Here is a 27,526-nt window from a genome sequence, read left to right on the forward strand (position 1 = left end):
ACAACTTGCCTGTGTGAGGGAAAAATATGTGTTCAAACATAATCACATCATACTAACCATAATAGATACAAGATTAAACAACACATGAATGGTAATTTATTTCCCAGTGTTTTGCATCACTGCATTTAATGATGTATTGACATGTACTCCACCACCACAATGTATACATACACAATCTGGACAGGTACTGTAACTTGCACTTCGTTTATTTATTAACAGTTTCAGTAAGCATTAACAACTGAGAATTGTAAAAGACTGAACATTCCACGTTTCTGGACCCTCAGCCTAGCTAGGTTTACGTGGGAATGTTGCAAAAGCACAAACACAGCTTCACAAGACAATAACCTTTAAACGGATAGCTATGCTGTGTTACTGTTTGAGTTACATAGTCCAGAAACTGTTCATGGTGTCATTTCAAAGAAATAATATTCAAAGGACTGTCAAAAAAGAAGAAAAAAAAAGTAATGAACACCCCCATGAGTTACTTATTAAAAGCTAATAATTTTTAGAAACCTAGTACATAGGAAAACGCTTAATAGTGTTTAATCACTAATCTATAAATAATATTAATAAAAAATACATTCACCTGTTTGCAGTCTTTATTTTATATTTTAGCTTGTTTTGTTTGGGAGCATTAACCATTATAGTTGCCTATGTAAGAACTTAATGTACATATTGCACATATTTATAATTTAAAGTCTTCTTTATGATCTTGAAAAGGATAAGCAGCAATACAGCACTTTAGCAGAGAACTTCAAAAGGAAATCATTGGATTTTTTCTTTTTAAATATACATAAGGATACATTTATAGAACTTTTCTATAATTTTCTTCTTTCATCTGAGGATTTTAGCAGCTTGTGAAGCAATTTGTTAAAAACAAACAAACAAAAAAACTTACTAAAATGATTCCTTCATAAATTTAAACAACTTAAATAATTAATTGTATACTGCATACACGAAAACATTCCTAAAACTGTCAAGTTGCTAAATTTAATATAAAACAGCCCTTAGTCATTAAATAAGTTTTAACTTGACTAATTAAATGAAACTACAACACTAGCCGCCAAGTTTTTAAAGACACAACTCTTGACAAAACAAAGACAGTCCCCAGGCAACACTATTTAACAATGTATTTTGTAATAAATTAAAACAAGTATATATTGTAAAAGTCAGAGTAATTCTACCATGAACCAGCAGTGCATGACCTTCACATTCCTGGGACTTCAAATGTTACTCATTATTTGTTGTGTAGATACAGTATCACACACTTTGAGATCTACGTATTTTTAGAAAAAAGTGAAATACTCCAACCAAATTTATCAAAAAAAAAAAAAGACAAAAAGCTAAAGCAACAAAAAACAGAATGTTAAAAAAGCACAATTCAATTGGAGATGCACTCTTCTGTATTGTAGTCTTGGAATGTATAGGGATTCCCAGCTTGTTTAGTTTCTCATCTTATTCCTGACCAGCTGTGAAGATATGAAGTCCAGCCGGATGATCTGGAGGCCACAGCTGCTTCTTCTTCACCTTAAATAAAAGATTTTCTTTATAACAATGACAATATTTCCATTTAAAGCTTTTTATGCTTGGAAGAATCTCACATCACTTTACAAAGCAATGCTTGATTTTGGATTATGTTTTTCAAATCTGATTATTTTTTATTTGAGTTCTCTTGACAAACCAAGAGAACTCAATTCACTTATTGTGGTGGCAGGATGATGACCATTGTCTTGGTTGTGGACATTCTTCCACTGCACCATTTGGACATCTCTCCTAAGAGTGTTACATTGTTAATATATCAGTGGTTCAAATTCTATGAGCGGTAGTATATGCAGTCATGTATAGCGTATCCAATGATTCTGTACAGGTTGCTGGAGGCTTGGTGGTCCAGTGGTTAAAGAAAAGGGCTTGCTACCTGGAGGTTCCAGGCTCAATCCCAGCCACTGACTCACTGTGTGTGACCCTGTGCAAGTCACTTAACCCCTTGTGTTCCATCCTTTGGATGAGACTTAAAACCAAGGTCCTATTGTAAGTGACTCTGCAACAGCAGTTCACCCCCAAGTCTCTAAGTTGCTTTGGATAAAAGCATCTGGTAAATGACTAAATAATAATAATAATAATAATAATAATAATAATAATAATATGTAATAGGGAGACAATTACCCTGGTGTGTTAGCTTAATTATACCTAGGGCTTCTGATTTTCGGTGGACAGCCAATAAACACCGGAAAACACAGAAAAAAACTGTGGAAATGGTTAATTAATTCACGTTGACTTTACCCTTTTCCCATTAAAAAATAAAACCTACTACACAAATAATAATAAATACATTTCCTAGTGCTGCTGGGAAATGTCCCGCCTTCCTGACTTGTATCGATTATTGATTCGTTCTGAATACTTTAAACCTGCCCCAATTACTGAGTGACAGCGCATTCCTACATTTCTATTGGAGACTCCGCTTGCGAGATTTAAAATGAGATTACAATCTGCAATGGAGGCTTGGTAGCGGGATTTAAACCTGTATTACAGTTAAGATGCAGAGGATTTAAAACAGAATTGTGGCAAAATGTAAAAAAATGCCTAAACAAAAAAAACCCAGAAGAATGTGCCCGTGACCATAGGGATTTAGTTGTGGAAGACAGCATAGGAAAGAAGGTACAACTTAAGTGTGCAAGTACTGTCGAGTTACTATACATATTTTGACAGAAAAAAAATGCTCAAGCATTTTGGAAAGTAACCGAACACTCTAATTTCATACAGTATATCAAAAATGAAAGCCCCGAAAAAAAACGATTTACATAAAAGTTGAACATAGCTAAAAATAAGCACCGAAAAATACAATTAATAAAAACCGAAAAACAGAAGCCCCAATTATACCAAGGCTTGTCAAAATATAGTCTTGCTTACAACAAAAAAAAAAAACAATAGAATGTCCACAAGATGGGGCTATAATGCTTGCCTTGTCTAAGCAAAAGGTGAAAACCTGTATCAACAATTTTACTAGCTTGAACAACTGCTGGGAACTGCATTATTCTCAGCAAGCTACTGTATATGTAACCTTCCTAAAGATATGGTGGCAAAGGAATCAACATTTCTGAAGTCAACCTATATACATGCAAATTGGCCAAAGTTTTCAGATTGGTAGTTTCTGTTATTAGATCCCCCTTAATGTCATTCTGCAAATGAAAACCCCACAGAAGGTCACGGCTTACCTTGTGCTATTGCAGACAGTTTGCTCCTCTCCTCTGGGCTGAGCTGTAACATGGTGTGGATTACCGGCAGGAGGGCCTGTCTCTCGCTGCCTGACTTCAGGAATATAAACTGCAGCAGGACGTTCTTCAGGTACTCTAGATTAGCTACTGACTTCTCTCGCTCCTGGTTCCTCTCCAGTCTTCTCACCTCGCTCTTCAGAAGCTACATTACAACAACACTTTGTAACTGGGATCACAGAATCATGCATACATTGAATAACAAACTTAGTAGAAGGCAAGTAAGCAAGCAAGTAAATAACATACTCCTATGAACACCACATTACAGGTATCAGTGTCATGACCTAGAGCAGGGGTTTCCAAACTAGTGTTTTGTTTTTTTTTTTTACCCGAGGCCCACCTGTTCAGCTGCATTAGGCACTGCAGCCCACCATTAGCACTCAAGAAAAATGTCATATTAAAAACATTTTTCAACCTGTAACACATAAAATAAACTATCTAAATTGTTCTTTTTTCATTTGAATCTTATTTTTTCTTCATTAGTATTTTATTGTTGCGTCATTATATATATGAAAAATACATAGAATGCCGTTGCACAGCGGCCCACTCGGGACTGCGTCAAGGTGGGCCTCGACACTCAGTTTGGGAACCCCTGACTTACAGTGCATCCTGTACATCCTACATTCAAGTGGACAAGAATCCCAATTAAAGCCCTTGCATTTTTTTACTTAAACACCCTCAATCAATTAATAACACGGTACAATGAGGCAATTTATGATGAAAAATGTATTAGAATATGCACAACAAAGGTATACTGTATTGCAGCAAACCCATGCATTTATTGTAAACACTGCATTGTGTTCTGTAATCCTTTAAGTATAAGAAGGTCATTAAGAATCAGACATTTTTAATGATACTTCTGGTAGACAAATATACCCTACAAGTAAAACAAAACAAACACCTTTGAAATGAAATTTAAACATGGTGTATCTTCTAATGGATATGTGTCTTTGCAGTTGTATACAGCCACTGAAGTCACGGTTTTGTTCGCTTACTGTGATCTGTTCCATTAGGATAGCGTTGGTGGCTTCTGTGTCATGGAGCAGCCCATTCATGTGTTCAATACTCTTGGTTGCTGTGTTTAATTCCTGTGCCAATTCCTCTTTGGTTGGCTCGGCTTGCCACACTAGAGGCTCTGAAAAATAAAATGTAAAATTTAAAATATGGTGGTGTATTTTTCCCCTCTTTTTTTATCCATGTGTTTTTACAAATGTTGTATACACCACCAAAGAAAAACATGTCCAAAATGGTCAAGTTTTCACTCAACCTAACTTGTTTTTTTACTGGAAGAGTTTATTACGTACGACTCACTACAGTTTTTTTTTTTTTTTTTTTTTTTTTTTAACATTTACTGCAGGTAGTTTACACATTACAAAAAAAGTAAGCATGGCAGCCTTACTACTACTTACCCATCTTTGGTTCAGGAGAGTTCAGAAGTAGTTCCAGTGAAGGGATGTGGGTGCCAGAGGAGGACACTGACTCAGTCTCAGTTGTTTCCATTCCCTCTCCCTCCTCTCTAGCCATTGATTGCAAGTCAAACAGCGGAAGATCTGCGTTCTTCCGCTCGTGCAATATCTTCCTCGTTTGCTGAACTGGAACAGGACCTGGATTAAAATCACAAGCAAAAGTCAACACACATAGAATCAGCATAATACACATTTAACAAAGAGATTTAAAAAAACAACAGCTCTGATGTATAGGACAGAGATAGATTTGAGATGTGCGTTTTATCTATAAACAATACTTGGCCCATCAGCAAATGTTACAGTTAAATTCTGTGACAATCAAATGCAGTCGCTTAAATTACTTAACGTAATAAACAAAATCATAACATTCTCTAATCTAATTAAAAAGTACAACAGAAAATGAAATAGTTTTTACATAAATACTTTCTTTATTTTACATTCCTTTCCATCTATTTAAGGATAGATATTTGTATTTCTCATGAATACAAATATCACAGGAGTATGACATGACACAACAAAGATAACGCAGTTATTTTCTAATACTTTTCATGATGAATGCAAGTAATCATTCAAAGTGGTTCTGGGTTCTGTTGCTCCAATACAGAGTCTTCTTACTTTTTCTCTAGATCTGTCCTTACCTTGAGCTGCCTTAATCATTGAACAAACTTAATCATGTCATTCAAGTAACGTGACAAAAGAGGTTTGATAAATGCCAGGCAGTTTGGATTGTCAAGTAAAACTCAAAGTAAGCTGAAAACCAGGTAAGGTCAATATTGAAGTTACGGAACCCAGAACTACTCAGACGGATTGCAAGTATCATAAAACAACCAAGGAAAATGTATATACAGTACTGTGCAAAAGTTTTAGGCAGGTGTGAAAAAATGCTGTAAAGTAAGAATGCTTTCAAAAATAGACATGTTAATAGATTATATTTATCAATTAACTAAATGCAAAGTGAGTGAACAGAAGAAAAATCTAAATCAAATCCATATTTGGTGTGACCACCCTTTGCCTTCAAAACAGCATCAATTCTTCTAGGTACACTTGCACAAAGTCAGGGATTTTGTAGGCATATAGTCAGGTGTATGATTAAACAATTATACCAAACAGGTGCTAATGATCATCAATTCAATATGTAGGTTGAAACACAATCATTAACTGAAACAGAAACAGCTGTGTAGGAGGAATACAACTGGGTGAGGAACAACCAAACTCAGCTAACAAGGTGAGGTTGCTGAAGACAGTTTACTGGCAAAAGTCATACACCATGGCAAGACTGAGCACAGCAACAAGACACAAGGTAGTTATACTGCATCAGCAAGGTCTCTCCCAGGCAGACAGGGGTTTCCAGATGTGCTGTCCAAGCTCTTTTGAAGCACAAAGAAACGGGCAACGTTGAGGGCCGTAGACGCAGTGGTCGGCCAAGGAAACTTACTGCAGCAGATGAAAGACACATCATGCTTACTTCCCTTCACAATCGGAAGATGTCCAGCAGTGCCATCAGCTCAGAATTGGCAGAAAACAGTGGGACCATGGTACACCCATCTACTGTCCGGAGAAGTCTGGTCAGAAGTGGCCTTCATGGAAGACTTGTGGCCAAAAAGCCATACCTCCAACGTGGAAACAAGGCCAAGCGACTCAACTATGCACGAAAACACAGGAACTGGGGTGCAGAAAAATGGCAGCAGGTGCTCTGGACTGATGAGTCAAAATTTGAAATATTTGGCTGTAGCAGAAGGCAGTTTGTTCGCCGAAGGGCTGGACAGCGGTACACGAATGAGTGTCTGCAGGCAACAGTGAAGCATGGTGGAGGTTCCTTGCAAGTTTGGGGCTGCATTTCTGCAAATGGAGTTGGGGATTTGGTCAGAATTAATGGTCTCCTCAATGCTGAGAAGTACAGGCAGATACTTATCCATCATGCAATACCATCAGGGAGGCATCTGATTGGCCCCAAATTTATTCTGCAGCATGACAACGACCCCAAACATACAGCGAAAGTCATTAAGAACTATCTTCAGCGTAAAGAAGAACAAGGAGTCCTGGAAGTGATGGTATGGCCCCCACAGAGCCCTGATCTCAACATCATCGAGTCTGTCTGGGATTACATGAAGAGAGAGAAGCAACTGAGGCTGCCTAAATCCACAGAAGAACTGTGGTTAGTTCTCCAAGATGTTTGGGCCAACCTACCTGCCGAGTTCCTTCAAAAACTGCGTGCAAGTGTACCTAGAAGAATTGATGCTGTTTTGAAGGCAAAGGGTGGTCACACCAAATATTGTTTTGATGTAGATTTTTCTTCGTTCACTCACTTTGCATTTTGTTAATTGATAAATATAAACTATTAACATGTCTATTTTTGAAAGCATTCTTACTTTATAGCATTTTTTCACACCTGCCTAAAACTTTTGCACAGTACTGTAAATAGATAGATAGATAGATAGATAGATATAGATAGATAGATTAAAAAAACACATTACATTAAATTAAATTTAAAGCTACTTACTTTAAGAGGAAATATATTATTGTAGGTTGCAATTCTACAATTTAAACCACATGAAGGCACTGTAGTTTAATATACCACTGTGGTAGGGCTAAGGCCCATCACATGCAAATAGTGCATTTTTTGTATTTTGGTTGTTTTTTTTACTTAGTTTTTGAAAAATAAAAAAAGAAAAGAAACTAAAAAATGCCAGACGCTTTGCAAAGATGTGTTGCCGGCTGCGTGTGTTTATTGGGAATGGCAGCTGGGGATTGGCCAAAAAAGAGGGCTGCAGACAAACCTTCAAGGCTGAAGAGCCAGAGAATAATGGACTGCAAAACGACATTTTTTAATCTACCTGTGTGTAATCAAGACAACTACCCAACCACCGTACAGGGAATTGGGGTAAATAAACCTGGGTGCTGTTACAACGTTTCATATATAATCCCTCTGTCTCTCTCAATCTCTTGCAGCAGATTACCAAACCCAAACCAAAGGACCTGCAGTGAATTAGCCTTTTATTATACAGTATATTTCTCACCAGCCTCTGTTTATCACAAAATCAGAGGAAAACAAAAACAAAAAATCACAGAAAAAACACAAAACATTCTGAAGCCAAAAATAAACACAAGCTGCTGTACATTAAGGATTTGTCATTTTAAAAAGGCACTTTTCCAAAGCTATTCCAAAGTGTCAATCAAGTATAGTTGTCAGGTCACCATGTTTTAGAACTACACAGTTAAGGTCTTTGCCTAACAAACTAACAAAGTCAGAATTCCAGCACCTTTTTTGTTTTAGGTTTAAATGACACTTACTTGTTGTGCTTGCCTCCTTCTGGAGCTGGAAGAGCTGGGCCTCCACCTTGCTGACCTGTTGCTGCAGCGTCTCCACAGTCTTTCTGTGATCCTCCTGCAGGTGGCGCACTTGCTCCCGGAAGCTGTTCTGAAGAGCCTCGTTCTGGTCGGTCAGATGACTCAGGGTCTGGCCGTGCTCCGACTTCAGCACCATGTTCTCAGACTGTATTGAGCGGAGTCTAAACCAGAAGAGGAGGGGGGTCTTATTATGCTCTTAATTGTTGAACAGCTAAAAACTATTTCTACAACGTGCACTGAAAATCAATGCCAATTTGGTATGCCTTACAGACCAAGATACTGTGCAATTCATTTTTTACTGGACTTGTGTTAAAGGTTGCCTATCCCAACTGACTATCAGCGCCTAGTATAAAAAGGTCTAGAGAGGTTAACCCCCATGTTTCATCAGATCTGCAAAGAATGCAGAAGGTAACAATTGTCCAGCTATTGAAGCCATTCCAGGTTTTCTTGTGAGCTTTAATTAAAATTGGCCCCACAAAAAAATCATAATTTTAATAGAACTACCTTCAAACTCAAGCCTAGGATCCTGTAGGTGTGGCAATGGCTTGGGTCCACCTACTCATATTTAGTTGGGCAAAATATCATTTATAATTCCATCCTCATATCAGCATCACTAATATTTCCTTGGTGTCCCTGTTTTTATTAGTTCTGCAGCAGGGCAGACACTACCAGTATTTGTGTAGAACTGCTGCTGTTGAATTTAAAGTCATACTTCTCCCTGAGTTCTGCCTCCTTGGCCACAGTTTCCTGCAGCATCTTATTGTGTCGCTCGAGGAGAGTGTCGTGCTCAGACTGCAAGGCCTGCAGCTCGTTCATGTTCGCCTGTAGGCTGTGCTGGGTCTCCTGGAGCTTGGCTTTCAGCTGGTCCATCATCCTTTCCATAGATTCTCTAGAGGGCAGAGAAAACAAAGATTCTCTTGAGACACAGCACATGCTATACAGTATATGTAAAAACGTCATGTTTAAACTGACAATACATACAACACAACTATTTACATTAGTAAGTATCAATATTAACAAACAAACCAAATACATATTTCAGAAGGTCAATCAGAAAAGCTTGTTTAAGCACCCTTTTGAAAATCCATGGAATTATGCCTTTTTTTGTAAATACTGTACATCTAAAAATGAATTTACTGTATGAGATAACATTTTCTGTCCCTTACTATGGCAACAGAAATGCATAAATTGTAGTCTTACCTCTCCTGTGTAGCTGCATCTTTTTCATTCTGAGATGCAGACTTGTTCTTCTGTTGCTTTAAAACATTGTGTACGCGTACTTTATAGCTTTCGAACTCTGAGGCAGTTGAAACTTGTTCTGCCTGCAATAATAAAACAAAAACAGTTATATGCAGTTATGCATGCATATAATCCTGCCTAACTCTGTTACAAATGTTCTCAACCTAGCTCCTAGATATTAGTTCACAGCTCAAACATCACCACATAGTTAGCAGTCTCTAAGTAAATGGCAGGAGAGAAAGGGAGGTTCAGGTCTGACTGTATGCTATTGCTCCCCACCTTTCATATTAATTAAAATTAATTAAACAATGTAAAACTAACACAAAATTACTAAAATCATAATGGGGTCTATTTAATAATCAGATTTTTTTTACAGACCTCATTTCATTGTATTTTTATTGTATGTCAATGTTACGAAGTGGGTCAATAGATGAATATGTTATTTTTTCTCAACAAAATACCCCCTAATTGAAACCAAAAAAATCTTCAATGAAGAAAAGTAATCTGTTTTACATCCAAGAGGCACAGATGTTTGCTACATAACCGTAATTACCGTTCCTTTCTATGAAGTCCAACCTAACAATATAATTCATTATTACAAACGTATTTAATTATGCCAGGATTTTTTTCACAGTAAAAAATTGCTTAATTTTCAAAATATTTTTTGATTAAACATAATATTTATTAAAGCATAAAAAATAGCGTTGTCACATTCAAAATCGATCATTTTTTCTAGAGTTATTACACAACAAAAGTTCCTAAATATTTAAATGCTTACCTGAAAAACAGTAAATGCTAAATTGCAGAATATTTTGTTTATGTACACCTTTTAGAAGACATTCTATTTGCACTATTAGTTCATTATAAAACAGAATAAAAACATAAATAAAAGTAAAAATAATAATAGACACATGAAATGTCCCCTTGTACTGGATAAAAAAAAGTATATTTACACTATTCTTTCAAAAATTGGGATTTTCACTGGGAACTACATATTACACAGCAACTGCGAAATCCAGGATAACTGTAATGAAAATACAGCCTTAACTATAATAGACCAAAAGTAGGAAACACATCAAATGCTACTGTTTCTTTTGGGGAAAGCTACACAATTTATCACCGCCCATTAGGCCTTGGAAGAAAATCAGTCAAAATGTCAGTTTATAATTACGTTTTGTTTAACCCTAACTCATTTAGCTGTTGTCAGTTAGCCAACTACAAAATGGAAAATCAATATTTGCTATTTATAAGCCCTAATATACAGCTATGTTCCTTTGCAAAAAAAAAAAAAAAAAAAAAAAGATGAAACCAATTCTGCATACAAATGGAATTGTATCTACCGGCATATGAATGTGAAAATAAGAACTGGGGGTGTTCTGCAGCAGTGTACCTTAGCAGCGGTGCATTCCTCTTGCAGTGTTGCAATTTTCTGTTGAAATGCACTTTTTGCACGCTGGAGCTGATCGGTCATTGATCTCAGCTGTTCTTGCAGCTTGTGCCTCTCTGCTGTGAGATCGGCACACTGGATCTGAAACCCACAAGTCACCATGACATTAAAGCAGTCTGGAGATCTTTAAAAGGACTTCACTATCAACTGAATTCTGGATTCAAGAGGTAGGGATCAAAGTGTTTTCACCTGCTCATACCCAGCTTAAGTGAAAATAAATGAAGCAGAAAATGGATTTGAAAAAGTAAAATCAAAATTACATAACAATTAATGCTTCATTTGTAGCCAATTTAGAACAACCAAAAGCTGACCAAGCATTTGATAAAGTAAACAGTGTTTGAATAATTAAATCAAGTCAAAGGGATTAAGAATACTTATCTAACTAAGGTGAGTATCTTAAATGCACAAGGCTTCTCTTTAAGATTGTACCTTGTAGTCTTCCAGTTGCTGCTGGCTTGCCTCCAGTTCCCCTTTCAATGATGACTGAATAGCGAGCTGGTTTGCTTCCTATGAAAAGAATAAGGACAGTTGCTTCTGGAATAAGATTCATTTTGAATGTCACTACTGATTTAAAATAACACTCTGTATGAACTGGTTTCCGCACAACTTGGCGCAGCGATTACTCACGCTCTTTTTTGCATCGGCTAGCTCTTTCTTTGTTTTAACCAGCAGCTGTTTTATCTTTGTGTTTTTATCCTCGGTCTGATCCAGACATGACTTCAGGGATGCTAAATAATGTGTCAACAAAAAAGAAGCACAGAAGCATTTTAAGATGGTGTTGCTTCAATTCATAAAGTAATTTTAGCGGGTACCACACTACACCACACCTTCTTACTTTTAACTACAATTCTCTAATATCTCCAAGCTGTTCTTATACAACATGTGCAACTGAAAACAAGCCATACCTAAAATTCAAAATTATATCCATATATTTTTCTATAATATTAATTTGTGATGCTGGTGTTGCTTTTCTAATTTTAAGTGAAATTACAACTACAGTGGTTCAAAAAGGTATTCAACCACCCCTGCTGATTTGTGATGCTTGGGGTTTGGAACATTTGTTGCCCAATTTACACCACTCAGAAAAGTCTTTTACCAATTGTCCTCTCTTTCAATATAGAAAAATGTTAATGAGCCACCCGTCTTGCAGATTAGAAGAACCCCAAAAAGTTATACATTTTTTAAGAATGATGAGCGACTTGGGGTTCGAGTCATTTATGACCTATTCATTTCCTTCAGATGCCTTGTTTACTTAACATCTTGGCCTCCTTGAATAAACAATTTTCCTCTTTTAAAAAGCAAGACATCCCAAACGTGCAGCATCACCCAAAAGGCTATCCATTTCTTACCAGTGCAGGAGGAGTGGGATTTTTGTTCAATATTTTACTCAAAAAATAGCTTACTGCAATGGGGACTGCCAAGACAGGTCATCATTAAGCAGTTGGTCTAAGCGAGTTAAAACAGCCAACAAATGTCCAACCCTCATACAATACAAACCAGCAGGGATAAGTGAATACTCTGAGTCACTGAACATGACATATTAATATATTTTCAGCAACTGTAGGTCAGTAAAAGAATAGTAATTAACATCACATAGACTTAAATTGTGTCTTTCTTGGCTTATTTCTTATGGATTACACATATATTGGATATGGATTATTATACATTTATATTAACTGACTGTGCAAACATTACATTGGAACAAAAGTCTAGTAAATGTGTCCCATTATACTGAAGCAGTCAGAGACCAATTACACTGACGACTGAGGGAGTAGATGACTGATCCCTGTCTGCTATATCCTGCCATAAGCATCCTGTGGAATCACTGGCCTGGGCAAGAAGACACTTACAATTCTAGGGAGTCTGAAACATGTAACTTACATATCTCCTCCTGCAGTGTTTCCTGTCTCTGTTTCTGTATTTTAATCTCCCCCTCATACTCCTCAATCCTGCTTTCTTTGTCAGAGATGTTCTGGTTTAATTCCTTCACTAGTCGTTCATAATCAGCCATCTCCATATCCATCAATGAGCTTTGCTGAGCATCCTGTAAATAAACTCTTGTTAAGCTCTAATGATAGTGATGGGAAGTAGTCCTGAATATTTGTTATGCATGCTTTTGATGATTAAATGTGCTTTAAAGTATAACCAAATAAAAAATGGCTTGACCAAACATGCAAATACAAAACAAACAAACAAACAAACAAACAAACAAGACTCTGTATCTTCTGTTAAACATATTTCCTGGATGATTCACTTAAGGCAGCCTACATCTTGTATACAAGTGGTTCAATCATCATAATTGAATAACTCTGTCCTTTTGTAATACATATGTATCTGTGGGTCTGTCTATGGGTCTGTGGATTGGTTACAATATGAGAGGTGGTTTACCCTGAGGTCACACATTACATTAAGGGCTTGGCTGGTAATGACTGAAAGTCATTTTTTCATTGGATGGATATTCATGATTTCAGTTATTCTTAGTTCAGTTTCTAGTGTCACAAATCTACAAGGACTTGTGTTTCAACACCACTGTAGATCAATAAGTGATATGAATTTCAAGTGCTACCAATGGGAGGCTCTTTACAGAATTTTAAAAAAAGACAAAATCTAGTACTAATTGCTTCAAAATAAGCTTCCTGGATCTCATAAATAACAACTATATTTTGTAATATTTAAATCCACAGTGTGTCCCATTTTCATGTTCAATATTAAACTTATCATAAAGCAGACCAATCAAAAACAGACAAGCTGTATCTACAACTTGCTGTTGCATATGAGATTTTTAAGCATCCCAGATTATTTTGTTGTTATTATTATATTAGTGGTTTAGGTATGAAGATCTCTGATTAGATGTTACAGAGCTGTCTTTTCTTTGTACAGTAGAGAAGGTAGGTAATATAATGCATTGTATGTTTAGAATTGCATTATGTTACTGTTAATAGGAGTAGCTGCTACTGGTATAGTCTAAAAGGGACATGACTTAATTTTATATAAAAAGGTAATCAAAACATAAAGGCTAAGGGCTATAGAAAAAAGCTCAGGGGGTTAATTTTAATATACAATAGTTATTTCTTCTGTAATATTAGGCTTTTGTTTTTCCAACAAAATAATGGAGCAAACCAAGCACCGGGGGGTAAACGCTTTGTGAATGTGGCCCTGTTTATTATCCATCTGACTGTTTGTACAGTTTGGATACCTTTCTCAAGATTTCCAGTTCTTGTACAGCTTGTTGGAGTTGCTGATTCTGCTTCTGAAGGTGCCTTTGAAGATCTTCTATTTCTTTTAAAGATGTACTGTGGTCCTGTGAATATATTTTTTTACAGAATAACAAAACAAAAATGGTAACCTGTCTCCTTGCTAGTTAAACAAACATCGGTTCTGATTTATGATACATTTCTTTAAACTGGAAAATGAGTGTATTTATGTAATCTATCTGCTAAAGATTAATTTTTTTGTTGTTTTTTGTAGAGATTTGTAAGAATCATAATACAGTAAAAAGCTTTAGAACCCACAGCTGCATTGTTACATAATTAAACATTCTAGAATTCTGTGGTATTTATGTAATTGTTTCTTGTGAGGCAATATTCAAAAACTAAATAAAAATAAATAAATAAAGTATTATAAAATAAGCGTAAAATGGGTAAAACCAGAATACTGTTTGTGGGAAAATATCTGAAGTAGCTGTGCTTTTCCATTGCTGTTTGCAACTGTTGCTGCCTATGAATAATTGCTACCTTTATCTTGCGCTCCTTCAGAAGTTTTTCTCCTTCTAGTTCCTTTTCCACTGCTGATTTGCCCTTCTGCAGTTCTAAAATCTGAGCCTCCAGCTGCTTAACATTCATCTGCAGGGTTTCAAGGCATGTCAACTGATCTTCCTTTTCAGAGATCAACTGGTCTTTCTGTGAATCAAACAAAAAAACATGTATGAGATCTGGGACAGACAAAAAAAAATAAAAAATTCTATAAAACATGGCTCAATAACATGACAAAAAAATAAATCAGTGGGTGGTGGTTGTAGGATTCTACTGTATTGAGTTTTAGCTAAAACCCGTATTTTCTCCCCACCCTCAAAAAAATGAATGGCTTTAAAACAGGCATTTTAAATTATTTCTGTGAAACGCCTGCTGTGCACCATGTTGCTAATCCTTTAACAGAGAAGGTCACAGGGTTGAATTCTTCGATCTCCTTCAATTAAATGAAGTGAGCTAATTTGAAAGTGTACTCCGAGGGGGAGGCTCACTGTCTTTAGCAGTGACTAAGACAAGTGTGTGATTAATGGGATGAGTGGAGAAGGAAAAACAGACAATTGGCAGAAAACTGCACAGGTCATTACTGAAATAAAAATATAGTGAATAGAGGGTAATATTAAAAGGACAGACAGCACTGTAGACACTGTAATCTTTTTTCTAATTATACACTAGACAGGGTGTAATTGAGTACTGTACTTTCCCTAAACTGTTGTAAGGAACCAAGCATGCAAATGGACAAAAGTGCAAATAAAAAAAATAATTGTTAATAAATTAGTAATTAATAAATCCTTGAAAAGTTCACAGCTATGGCTAGCAAGAGCTCACAATGCTGACTATTTACACACAAATCATGCTGTGCAGGGAGTTTGTGTATACAGTATGGACCTGGTTTATAATCTAGGGGTTTAAAATAAACACATGAATAATTTGATAATATGTGAAAATGCATGTTATCTAAAGTATTTGCAATTATGCCTTTTCTTTGATTACTTCTTGCTACTTTTAGTTATAACAAATGCATTTTTATTTTGAAATCTTCAAGTAAAATAAATACAATAAGAATGAGACATGAATTGTCGCTGGTCCATTTGCTGCGAGTACCATCTGTGCCTGTGGTTCTCTTGGGGGATATTCCTGTCGGCAAACTTAAGTAAAAGGAACTTATTAAATCTCAGACATGGCCTAGTATGAAGAAATACAGCAGAAGGTAAGAGACCATTTTGACACTGTCTCATTACCCTGGCAGACTACATATTATGAAGAAGGGACTGTCTGACTGAGAAGAGCCATTTTCTAAGTGAGGAATCAAAATCAATGTTGTTACTCGTTCATGAGAGGGAAGAAGCTGTTTCTTTTTCAAAGAGAAGAGGCACACTATACCTGTAGGACTGCAGCCTGCAGATGCTTTGTAAGCTCTCCAATCTGACGATCACAATTATCTGCTCGCTCCTTTTCCAGGTCGAGTTGTTCAGTCTGCTTGTCATATTCGGCTAAGAGATTCTAGAAATTAAAAATAAATAAATAAATAAAAATAGATTGTGTCAGACTGTTAGACTTTCACTTTTGACATACTGAACAAACTGCCCTTTTTTAACAATCCAAAGTGGTTCCTTGGGGATACAGGATGCACATATTCACAAGTTGCATCTCAGACATAAAGAAAGTATTTTGAAAGCGACAGAGCCATCTAACTCGATAGCAGTAACATCATTCTCATCATACACATGAGAATCAGTACAATTGAGATAGAAATGAGAATCCTCTCCATGCCATGAATTACCACTGAAAATTGTGTAAAATGTGAAATAATATTATCAAAAACACTTTGTACGGCTCTGTTTATCGTAATCCTCACTCAGTAATCGGACACTGCATGGAACCAGTACCTTGTAGCTTTCGGCTGCTTGAATTACATCCTTTACAGAGCCAGATAGACGCTCCCTCTCGGTTTTCACCAGCTCCAGTTCTTCCTTCAAGGCCTGAACCTTTTTTAAAAAAAATAGTTTTAAACAAGGTTTGTCACTGACATATAAAAAAGATATATAGAAGAAATTATATCTGTCATAAAAAGGTAACTAAGTATTCAGTGGCATCTTAGATTATAAGGCATACATAACCATGTAATAATACGGTATTAACTTGTTCCAACTACCAATGGTGGAGTAAGGTTTCAGTGATTCCAGGTAAATGCTTCATTTTTTTTTAAATGACATGTTTTAAAATCCTGTTTCAAAGGTAAGAAAGTGTTAAAAGGAATATATAACACCCTGGAACGCTCTGCCACCTCTTTTCTAGTCGTATCCAGCTCCTTTTTTGCCTTCACCGCCACAGCTTTGATCTTGTTCATCTTCTCGTGTTTTTCTTTGTGTTCCTTTTCCAGATTACCTGGATCAGTTAAAAACACATTTAAGAATATAAATGTGTCCATTCTTTTTTTTTTTACAAAACTAGTAAAAAAAAAAAACAATGTAGTCACAATCAAGTGTAACCCTGTTGAAATGTATCCCAGTATCCAAATATTTTGCTTTAATGTGTAATATTTGAACAAATATGGTTGTGGATCCCTCCTGTTTTTAATGCCTCTGATCCAGTGAAAAACATTAACTTTTTGGGTTACTTGTGTAAGATGAACATATTTTTTTGTCCTTTCACAAAAGGCACATTACACTTTTTGCTAAAAGATAAATAGTTCCCATAATTAGAAATCTTTAATTTTTTTTTATATAAAATATCAAAGAGTTTGAAATAGGACTATCAGGTATCAAATGTGCCAGTAACAATGATGCTTTGTGCACAGAAATGTCAAAATCCCTTGCCCATCTAAATACTCAAAAATCTGTCATCCCAGTACAGAGGTTTTACTAAGCAACCAATAGTTTAATGTGAAACATTACCTATTTTGTCAGTTAGCTCTCTTATAACCTCTTCAGCTGGAGAAGAATTCTGTTTAGACTCCTACATTGAAAATATAAATAAAATTGGTAAATAGCTGGAATACAAAAGCCACTCTTAACATTAAAAGAATATGCTCTTACTATTTACACAGCTGCAATAACAATGGCTTTACATTTTAGCACCCTATTATAAAACAATATAAGCCACACTTTGATAAATGCTGTGCCATGTACAGAGATGTGTGCCTACAGCTATTGTGAACATGTAGAAAGCTCAGACGTGCCACAGGACTGCTCAGTTAGTAACCAGTCAAAAGTTGTTGCTGCATTGTATCAATTTTATACTGATTTGGCAGCCTGCTCTGATCAAATCCTACCAAGTGGACACTGTCCACCTACTATGGTGATTGAGTTTGGTGAGCATGTTAATAATTTAATAAAAGGCAAGCAAATCTATTTTAAAGCATTTCTTAGAGCACCATTAACAGTACAGTACAGTATACTGAGCCCTCATCAATTTCTTTAAAGATCTGCATGGATATTCAATTATTTGGATATGTGGATATTTACAATGTTAAATATACAAACCTGTAAAGATGCAATCTCTCCCAGCAGATTGGACAACTCAGATTCTTTTTCTGCCAGCAAGCGTAGGAGTTCATCTCTTTCATCATCTCCCACCACTTGCTGAACACTTTGATCTATCTCATCATTCTTTTCTTTTTCAATTTTCTTTAGCTTTTCAGACACAGCCTCAATTTGGGCCAGAAGAGCTTCATTTTCAACCCTCATATTCTCATTCCTGCTTTTCATCTCTAACAGGTCCCTCTGTAATCCCTCTTTGTCCGAGAGAACCTCTTCAAGGTTTTCCTTCAGCAGGGTCCTCTCTTTTGATAAGTCGTCATTAAATGACCGAAGCTCAACCTCCTGAAGTCTGCCTTCCTCTCTTAGCTTTTCAATACCATCTTGCAGCTGTGCAATTCGTTCATCACTTTGCAGCAACGCACTGCGTTTTCCTTCCATAACCTTATCCCACAGCTTCTGGAGCAGGACAGAAATGTCCTCTACTTCTTGGTCGTTATTTGCAAACACTTCAACACCTGCTTCTTGTTGCAGATAGTTGAAAATGTGAACCCTTACCTCAGCTAACTGTTGTTGCTTCTCTTCAAGGTCTTTCCTGAGCCTCTCTTTCTCTTCTGACACAGCCTGCAAAGACTTCTCCAGATTTCCAGTTTCATCTCTTTCTTTCTTAAGGTTAGTCAGATCTTCCTCTAGTGCTTTCAGATCAGAACACTTCTGTTCCTTCTCCAAACATAATGCTGTTACTTTATTCTCCAGGATTTCTAGCTGGTGGCTGATGCTCTCCTTTTCTGCAGCATTAGCTCCCATTTGGATTTCTGCTTCATCCAATCTCTGCTGTAGCTGTGTGTTGTCCTTGGTAAGGTATTCCAATCTATACTGAAAGTCAGTTAACTGTTGTTGCTTCTCTTCAAGGTCTTTTCTGAGCCTCTCTTTCTCTTGCGACACAGCCTGTAAAGACTTCTCCAGATCCCCAGTTTCACCTTTAAGCTTGTAAAGATTATTACTATCAGACCTGGCTAGCTTAAGCTCTTCTTGCAAATGGTCCCTTTCATTCTTAAGGTTAGTCAGATCTTCCTCTAGTGCCTTCAGATCAGAACACTTCTGTTCCTTTTCCAAACAAGTCACTGTTAGTTTACTCTCCAGGATTTTTAGCTGGTGGGTAATATTCTCTTTATCTGCAAAAGTGGTTCCCAGTTGCATTTCTGCTTCATCAAGTCTCTGATGTAACTGTGCTTTGTCCTTGGTAAGGTCTTCCAATCGATGCTGCAGTTCAGTTAACTGTTGCAGCTTCTCTTCAAAATCGTTTCTTAGTCTCTCTTTTTCTTCTGACACAGCCTGCGAAGACTTCTCTAGATCCCCAATTTCATCTTTAAACTTGGACAGACTGTCTCTATCCGACCTGACGAGATGAAGCTCTTCTTGCAAATTGTCTCTTTCTTTCTTTAGGTTTGTCAGTTCCTCCTCTAGTGCCTTTATCTGAGTTTTGTCCTTAGTTAGGTTCTCCAATTTCTGCTGAAATTCATCACATTGTGCTTGCTCTGTAGAAAATGCGTCTCTAAGCCTTTTCACCTCTACTTCAGAATGCTTTAATGCTGTCAGCACATCATCCTTCTCCAAGTTCAAAGCTGCCAACTTTTCCTCCAGCTCACGTAAAGCAGTGTCTTTATGATGCTGGATAGACAATAGTTCCTGTTTTTTGTTCTCCCAGTCACTTTCAGATAATTTTAATTCTTCAAAGGTGTCTTGTTGGGACTTTGCCTCTGACTCCAGGTTGTTGATTCTCTCAAGGAGTTTATCCTTCTCATTGAAGGCAACTCTTAGTTTTTGTTGCAGCTCGTGGATTTCAGCAGCATTGCTTTCCTTCATTGCATTGTATTGTTTCACAAAATTTCCTGTTGTATCCTCCAACTCAGACTGCACATTCCTTAAGATCTCCATTGTTTTCTCATAACTGTTAACTGCCTCATCCTTCTCTATAGAGAGCTTCTCACACTCTTCCTTTAGATTCTGGATTTCCAAAAGTGCCTTTCCTTTTTCCTTCTCAGCAGCGGAAAGCAAAGTTTGTTCCAGTGCCACAATCTCCTTCTGATGTCGTTGCTTCAGAACTTGTAATTCCTGCTCATGCTGGTTTAGTGCCATCTCCCAGTGATCGTTTGTGGTTTGGAGATCAGATTTACATTTTGTGGCAATGCTATCGTTGTCTTCATTGCACAGTTGTAGCTCGTTAATATTAAACTCCAGTTCTTCTTTCTCATGAAGGAATTCATCCTTGGCTTGTTGGAGTTCCAACTCCAACTCTGTCTTCACGTTACTCAGGTACGTCAGCTCATCCTGTAGGATACTATGCTGGGATTGCAAATCCTTTAACATGCGTTTCAGGTTGATGACCTCATCTTCACCTTGCTCCCCAGAAGCCAAAGGCTCGGAATGTTTTTTAACCCACTCAATGCCAGTTTCCTCCTCTTCTTCCACGTCCTGAAGGCTGTTTTCTTTCTGATCTAGCTGCTCTGCCAGGTCTTCGTTCACTTGAAGCAGTCTATACCTCTCTTGCTCATGCTCCAAAGCTGCCGATTCAAGCTGATCCACAAGCTCTTTTACTTCTTCCTGGTGGGCTGTCCTTATTTTCAAGAGCTCTCCATGAAGGCTTTCGATTTCCTTCTGGCACTCTGCTATTGCTGCTTCTTGGTTTTCTTTCAACATTGTTGTCTCTCGTCTCCTTTCTTCTTCAGAAGAGATTAACTGCTGCTCCAGGCTAGACAGCTGATCCTCATATTTCTGCCGGACTAGTTTGAACTGTTCTTCTAACTCTTTTACTTCATTTTGATTGCCAATCTGCTGCCTGAATTGAGCAGTAAGCATTTGCTCTGTTTTGCTGGACTCCTGCAAAAGTTTTTGAAAATCTGCAGCCTCTTCTTTATGTTTTGAAAGAACAGTTTCTAATTCATGTTGTACATCTTCAATTTTCTTTAGGTGCTCAACATTAGACAGGTCGAACTGCTTCTGAAGTTCTGTTACTTTATCCAACGCATCCTAAAAAATGAAAATGCAGAAATCACTCAGTGCTTCTGTGCTTAACACTTACAGTATACACCACAAACATATAGAAATTGACAGAACTCGTTCTGTGACAGGATCCAACTCAAACATTTTTTTCTTCATTATTTATTTTTTCTTCATTATTTGACTGTTAGCCAAAACCATAACATAAAAAGGTGCACAAAAATGTATATAAAAAAAATACAAAAAATAATCTAAATGTACAGTATTACCTTTGCCTCCTGCTTTGCCTTTTCATTTTCTTTTCGAAGTAATACTAATCTCTGTTGAGTCTCAGCCTTTTCTAGAAGTACTGTATCCATCCTTTCTGTTAGTTCCTGTTTACAAAAAGGACACAATCATTTAATACAGGACTTCACTTTCCTGATGTTCCATTATACTGCCTGATTTAACAGAGCAACAAACTTTAGCAAGCTGAAGACAGAATAGCAGGTATGGTATGGGCTTTCTCAAAGTCAGTGCTGTGCAACTTGCTTTAACTAGCTGGCTTCTCCTAAAGCATTCTATTCTGAAATGTAGCTACTTAACATAACCCCCTTACCACCCACACAATAAAGGCCTTCAAACTTGCTGCTGATCTCTAAAGATGAAAACTGAATATCTGAAGCTAAGCTTGAAATTATTCTGATGGTTTCTGACAGAACTGTATACTAAAGATCTCTGATCAGCTGCCTCATTAAAATGGGATATCAGTTTTGCCATTTTGTCTTTTTGAATTTAGGGTCAAACCAGCGTTCAGCAATTTATGTAGGCCAACAACATCACAAAAAACTATACCTGGTATAAAATAAATTAAATATCAAAATAAACAACATTATATATATATATATATATATATATATATATATATATATATATATATATATATATATATAAATACCTGAATTATAGCCTCATCTGCTCCACCATTTGACTTCTTTTTAAGTTTTTCAACTTCCAGTTCCAAATCTTAAAGACAAAACAGGTTACCAATTCTTAAAGCACAAATGCTCAGAGAGGGAGGAAAAACAAAGACTGTTAACAACATATAGCCATAATTAGTTGTCAGTACCATGAAAACATCCACACTATGTAGCGAGATATGTAAGCATATTGACATATTTTGATACCCAGTGTGGTAAATCATCACCACAATTGGATAAGCAATTATCTAGACTTCCATACACACTACTGGGAATAAAACAGTGTGTAAAAAGTGTAGCCGTATGTAGATCGGTCACTGTTTATATTAAAATAGTTCTCTTCGCCTTCATTCTAGATTTATGAACATTTATACAAATGATGGAACTTACAAGACCCCTTTTATAATATCAAAATAATAATGACTAAAAACAAACAAGTATCTACAAATTCTAGAATGCTAGTTGCAATACATATCAGTACATGACTTACAACATGGGCAAAAGTATATGGCTATGTTTCAAGTTGTTTAATTTGTCAGTCTCTGCCATGCAGCAATGGGAATAACTCAATTTTCTTGCAAGACTATGCACCTGCTCATTAAACTGGGCGCCAAAGACCTCTCACAATCATTTTAACAGACTGATTAACTAAATAACCCAATTACAAGTTATTGATTTTCAAAATATGGACAGTGATGGATGGATTGATTATTGAAAGAAAGCGACATGGCTTGAAGGTCACCATTAACATTTATATTTGCACAACCATAAACACTGGAGAAACTACAACACGCTAGTAAACTATGAATTGCAAGTTGTTTTATTCTATGGTAAAATGGTGAACTGGGTCAAAAGCTAAGGGTATCTGTCTTTTGTTTCCTTTTTTACTGCAATTCCTTTAATATCACTGTACTAAATTATGCATGGTGTAAGAATGGGGAGATCACATATCGACCCTGGGTTAACACACTTGCACATTGTGCTGAGCCTCCACGCCAGTCATTACTAGCGAACCATTACCTGCACATCTTGATTTCACCTTCTGCAAAACCACCACCTGCTTTTTTGTGAACTTGATGAGGTCCTCCTTAGACAAAGTATCCAACTGTGTCAAAACAAAAGAGGGAAAGGTTTATCACTAAAGATTCTGCTGATGTGTCAGGATTCCTCCAAATAGGTTTCCAGTCATTGCATATCATGACATAAAAGAGTACATAAATATTGTGGCAATAATCCTGATCACAAATCTGACACCTTCTCCCAGTGTAATAATATGTCAAATATTTCCATATTTTAGTGGTCGTCCTACTTGGTTAATCAACAAAAAGGGAAAAAAATCTAATATTGTTTTTACAACAGACATTATGTTACATACAGATTTTTAAGCTGACAGTTGATGGAAAAAAAAACAAAAACAAAAACAATTTCCTTATAATATGGTACAGTTCACATATCACTTTACACAAGTATGTGAACAAACTAGTCCAAAGGCTTAAAAACAAATTCAAGACATTTATGGCGATAATAACAATTTATCAACCTTACGTCGTGATCTCCGTATACTCTTGACAATTGGTACTAAACAATGTATTAACCATATTTCATAACATATAAAACATTAAAGTGTGACATGCAAACACCCAAGTGGAACTATACCCTTGTTGGGGGGAGGGGCGGGGGGTTAATAAAGTGACCTTAACCTGATTATTCAAACTTTTCAATCTAAGATATCACTGTTAAATCAGATATATTGTATGCAATATGACCTTACCACTTGGATAGGCGGTAAATCACCTGCTATGTGAAAAGCGGCAGGACATTAATAGCTTTTTTGCAGCAGGGACCCACTTACTTTGCTGGTGATTAGTCATGTTATTCTATCCAGTGTCATAAGAACATGTATTCAGTAAAATATCCAGATCATTTGGCCTCTGCCAATACAAGCTGACCTGCACTGGTGTTCTCTGGTCTTGAGAAAAAAAAATTGGGATACTAAGTTTCTGTATTATACTATTAATATGGTAATACAGGGAAGCCTTTTCTTGAATGTGACAGAAATGTAATGTGAGAATACCAGAGTCTAAACGTAACATGTGTCCTCACTTGCATGTCTACCATGAAAAGGAAGATTTAGCCGAGCACTGAGCTTTCTCATTGTGTCAATTGTCCATCATTTGTACTCACCCCGCACAGTAGTGTCTAGTGCAACAATATGTTAAAGAACAGTAAATAAGTGGTGGCCTTTGAAAGCAAACTTTGCAAATCACTTTTTAATTTTCAATTTTAGATTATTGAAATGCCTAAAGAGAATTGGATTCAGCATTGTCCATATTTGCAAAAAAAATCTTGTTGCTTTCTCCTGACAGGGAATGTGTATTTTGGAAGGTTCACTCTTAACAGAACACTGTCAGAAATTACATTAAATAAAAGCATGTTTTTCAAACACTGAACGGCACCTAAAAGCAAGCACAACAAAAATATTCAAAACACCACTGACTGTTCAGATCCAGCAACACAGCTGTGAATATGGTGTTCATGCATGCCAATTATGGTAAAAGTTCACACAAGGGAAGCAGTCACGTTGCATGAAAATTATCCCCACTAACCATCACCGACTGTAGCCTATGGTGCTTCATTCCAGCCACAGCCTATGCAGGCCAGGTTGGAATAAACTTCACATTTACCTTTGATTTTCCTGTCCCTGGAGTTGCTGGGGAGGCCGCAGAGTCTGGATTACTATCCTGTTCAACACAAAATAGAATAAACTTTATTGTGATTTTGTAAGTTTTAGAAAGTAGAGTATTAATGGTTGTTATAATTAAGTTTTCATACAAACAACAGTAAGCGTGTATGGTTTATTTATAGCTAAACTGAACTAGAAATATGTAATAAACATCCCTGTGCCAGTAATATAGAGGAATGGTATCTGATCTTTGGTTTGTAAACATGAAGTAAAATATGAATTGCAATGGTTGCAAAATTTAATTATAGATTATATGACACAGTAATGTACCAAATGTGAAGAGGTTATTTAAAAGTGTCTATATGCTTGATACATCCAGAAGTTAAAACATTGTGGCAGTGAAAGGATTAATTTGTACCACCTATAAAATAACTGGATTGAGAGAATCATAGAGTTTGGCAATGTACCAAATATAAAGACAATACTGCAGTTTGCTAAAAAGTCACATGACTAGCATACTGCAGGTCTGAGGTCAAGTTCCAGATACATTCAGCATGTTTATACAACCTTGAACAAATTAAAATGGGTACCTCTGAGATTTAAGGGCAGGGGCAGCTAAGTACAAACATTACAGAAGGGTCTTGTGTATTTGGCTTATCTGTTTGCACTTGTACTCCATGGATCATTTCACTTCAGCAGTGTCTTCTGGGTCAAAGCATGCTACTGGCTGAAAGTATGCCAGTTAACAGGAGAAGCAGCTGATTGGTTATTGACAGGAAAGATGCCAGTGAAGAGATGGGGACAATTTCACACTCCATGTGAAATGACCCAGTAAGTACAAGACAGTCAAAAGCCTGGCTTCCAAAGAGAGTTTTCTTTAACATAATAGTGTAGTACCAGGTGTCTAATGAAAATTCATCTTTGCTACAACATGTGTTTCTTTCAAAACTGCACATTTGAAACCGATGCGTATGGTGGAGACATTTTACGGAACTATTTTGTTAGCTACAATAACTAAGGTTGGTAACAATTAAAGGTGTTTACATTTTAATCATTATTGGAACTGCAGATCAGCGACATTCAAATGGAATAAGCTATCCACTTCTCACCTGACCCGGACAGTATTGGGCTTATGACTGCATGAGATTCTATTTGCGCTGACAGAGAGAGTGAGAGAAAGACTGTCAAACGGCATGAGTACAAATGCAATTTTTATGCAGGCGAGAGGCCAAAAAAAAACAACCAATAAATCCTCAAATAAATGCAGAGGACAAGAGTACCACATTTAAACCAGACCCATCTTATGCCAAACATATTGCAAGACTGGAGTCATTTTTTGATTTCTATCATCAAAAAAAGTAATGTATCCAGCTTTTTAGAAAACAGAGCTTGATTGTTTAAGTATATAGGCTACAGTCTATTTTCTCTCTGGGACTTGTGGTTTATACAGAGTCATACACATAGCCTTATTTCTTCTGCAACCTGCACGTTGTCCACGGAGCCATGCCTTGCCTCTCGATGTTCTTGAATGACTGGTTTGTTAAATTTGGAAAAGCTGCTTACTGCTGCAGTACTCCCAAGAGCAACTTTATTTAATCAGCCAGTCACTCTCACTGTGCTCCTAAATTACAGGAGAACTCAAAAATAAAGAGCCATTATATACTGGAAATCTAACTTATTTTTTAATCTAATGGTGGTTTTATTATGCATGATTTGTTTTGATAAGAATTTCACAGTAAAAACAGTCAGATCTGAGGTGTTATGGTTTATTTAACAATGCCCTGTGATCTCAGTCTCAGTGTGTAGAAGAGGCCACAATTGCCAAAGGGGCACATCTGAATTACTTAATGTAGAACTCCAGCTAAGGAAGAAACAGGATGTTCTATAAGTTTCAGTCCTGTTCTACCTGTGATGGATCTGCAAATGTGTGTGTGTGTGTGTGTGTGTGTGTGTGTGCGTCTGTTTGTGTTTGGGGTGTGCAAGGAGCGGTGTATTTAAATAAATCACATACTATATGGGTTTACAAGCTAATAAAGTTTCAAAGGAAAGCTGCAACGGGATAAAGTAGTTCAATAGTTGTGGTGGAAACAATGCAATTGCATTTCCTGAATAATAATATAACTTAGAGTAGCGACAATTTACTGTATTATTAGAGACCAAAGGGGAAAAAATGTACCTGACTGGATATCCATCTGACAAACACAATAATAGTAAACAACCAATCACTACAAATACAACATTATCAATATTATCATGAGCTTCTACATATACATATCAGACAATATATACCGTATACACCAGGGCCCACTTGCTTCAGTGGTAGTTTCAAGATAATTTACAATAACTATAATTCTACTCACCTCCATAGCTGCACTGCTTTATATTTCACAACGCTGGTCTGTTAAATATAACAACGTTGAGATAATATAAAAGTAGACCTCTGTTATGTTAAACCCTCATTCTCCGGCTAAACAACAGCACCAGACAGAGATCTATTTCTCGTATTGCTTCCGTCTTCGTATGTCGTGTTGATAAAGACGTCACATTTTTGGTTCAGGGGTTAGGCGGCTTCAGGAAGCTGTGGTATCCATGGTGACGCTAAAAGACAGAAGCGGTAAAACAGGTGAGCATACCAGCAAGAGCCGAAATTCAGGCTGTATTCCTGTTTGTCTTTTTGTATTTCAGTAACAGGTCAAACTGAATGTGCTCCTTTTTTCAAATGAGAACTATCCAAAAAGTTAAACAGCTATCCTGGCGTTCGAGACCCCAGAATATTGTTGCAATATGAAAAAAAAAAAAAAATGTATGTGCTCATACAAACTTCAATTTTTACAGTTATGCTGAACATGTCAGTTATGGTACACATTGTATTTAATCTGACTGATGTTGT

The 27,526-nt window shown here is 36.6% G+C and overlaps 1 protein-coding gene across 1 annotated transcript; it reads right to left on the reverse strand.

Moving 5' to 3' along the window:
- Positions 1-73: 73 nt before the first annotated feature.
- Positions 74-27,249, reverse strand: LOC117407266 (GRIP and coiled-coil domain-containing protein 2-like). The gene is made up of 23 exons (XM_034012064.3): positions 26,997-27,249; positions 24,638-24,694; positions 22,974-23,058; positions 21,932-21,999; positions 21,264-21,368; positions 18,001-21,024; positions 17,413-17,473; positions 16,803-16,903; positions 16,405-16,503; positions 15,899-16,018; positions 14,504-14,668; positions 13,966-14,070; positions 12,651-12,813; positions 11,397-11,497; positions 11,199-11,276; positions 10,713-10,850; positions 9,284-9,405; positions 8,796-8,972; positions 8,027-8,244; positions 4,679-4,873; positions 4,265-4,404; positions 3,213-3,414; positions 74-1,527 (listed from the first exon to the last, which is right to left on the reverse strand). The coding sequence occupies exons 1-23, from the start codon at positions 27,000-27,002 to the stop codon at positions 1,451-1,453; spliced, it is 5,607 nt and encodes a 1,868-aa protein (XP_033867955.3). The 5' UTR covers positions 27,003-27,249; the 3' UTR covers positions 74-1,450.
- Positions 27,250-27,526: the final 277 nt, after the last annotated feature.

Source organism: Acipenser ruthenus, chromosome 8 (assembly GCF_902713425.1).
Source record: "Acipenser ruthenus chromosome 8, fAciRut3.2 maternal haplotype, whole genome shotgun sequence".
Taxonomy (NCBI): domain Eukaryota; kingdom Metazoa; phylum Chordata; class Actinopteri; order Acipenseriformes; family Acipenseridae; genus Acipenser; species Acipenser ruthenus.

Coding starts and splice junctions, on each gene's coding strand:
- LOC117407266 (XM_034012064.3), bottom strand. Junction 21,025..21,263: donor AGGCAAAGCAGGAGGCAAAG/GTAATACTGTAC, acceptor TTCATTTTTTAG/GATGCGTTGGATAAAGTAAC. Junction 4,405..4,678: donor CTCTCCTGAACCAAAGATGG/GTAAGTAGTAGT, acceptor TTTATTTTTCAG/AGCCTCTAGTGTGGCAAGCC.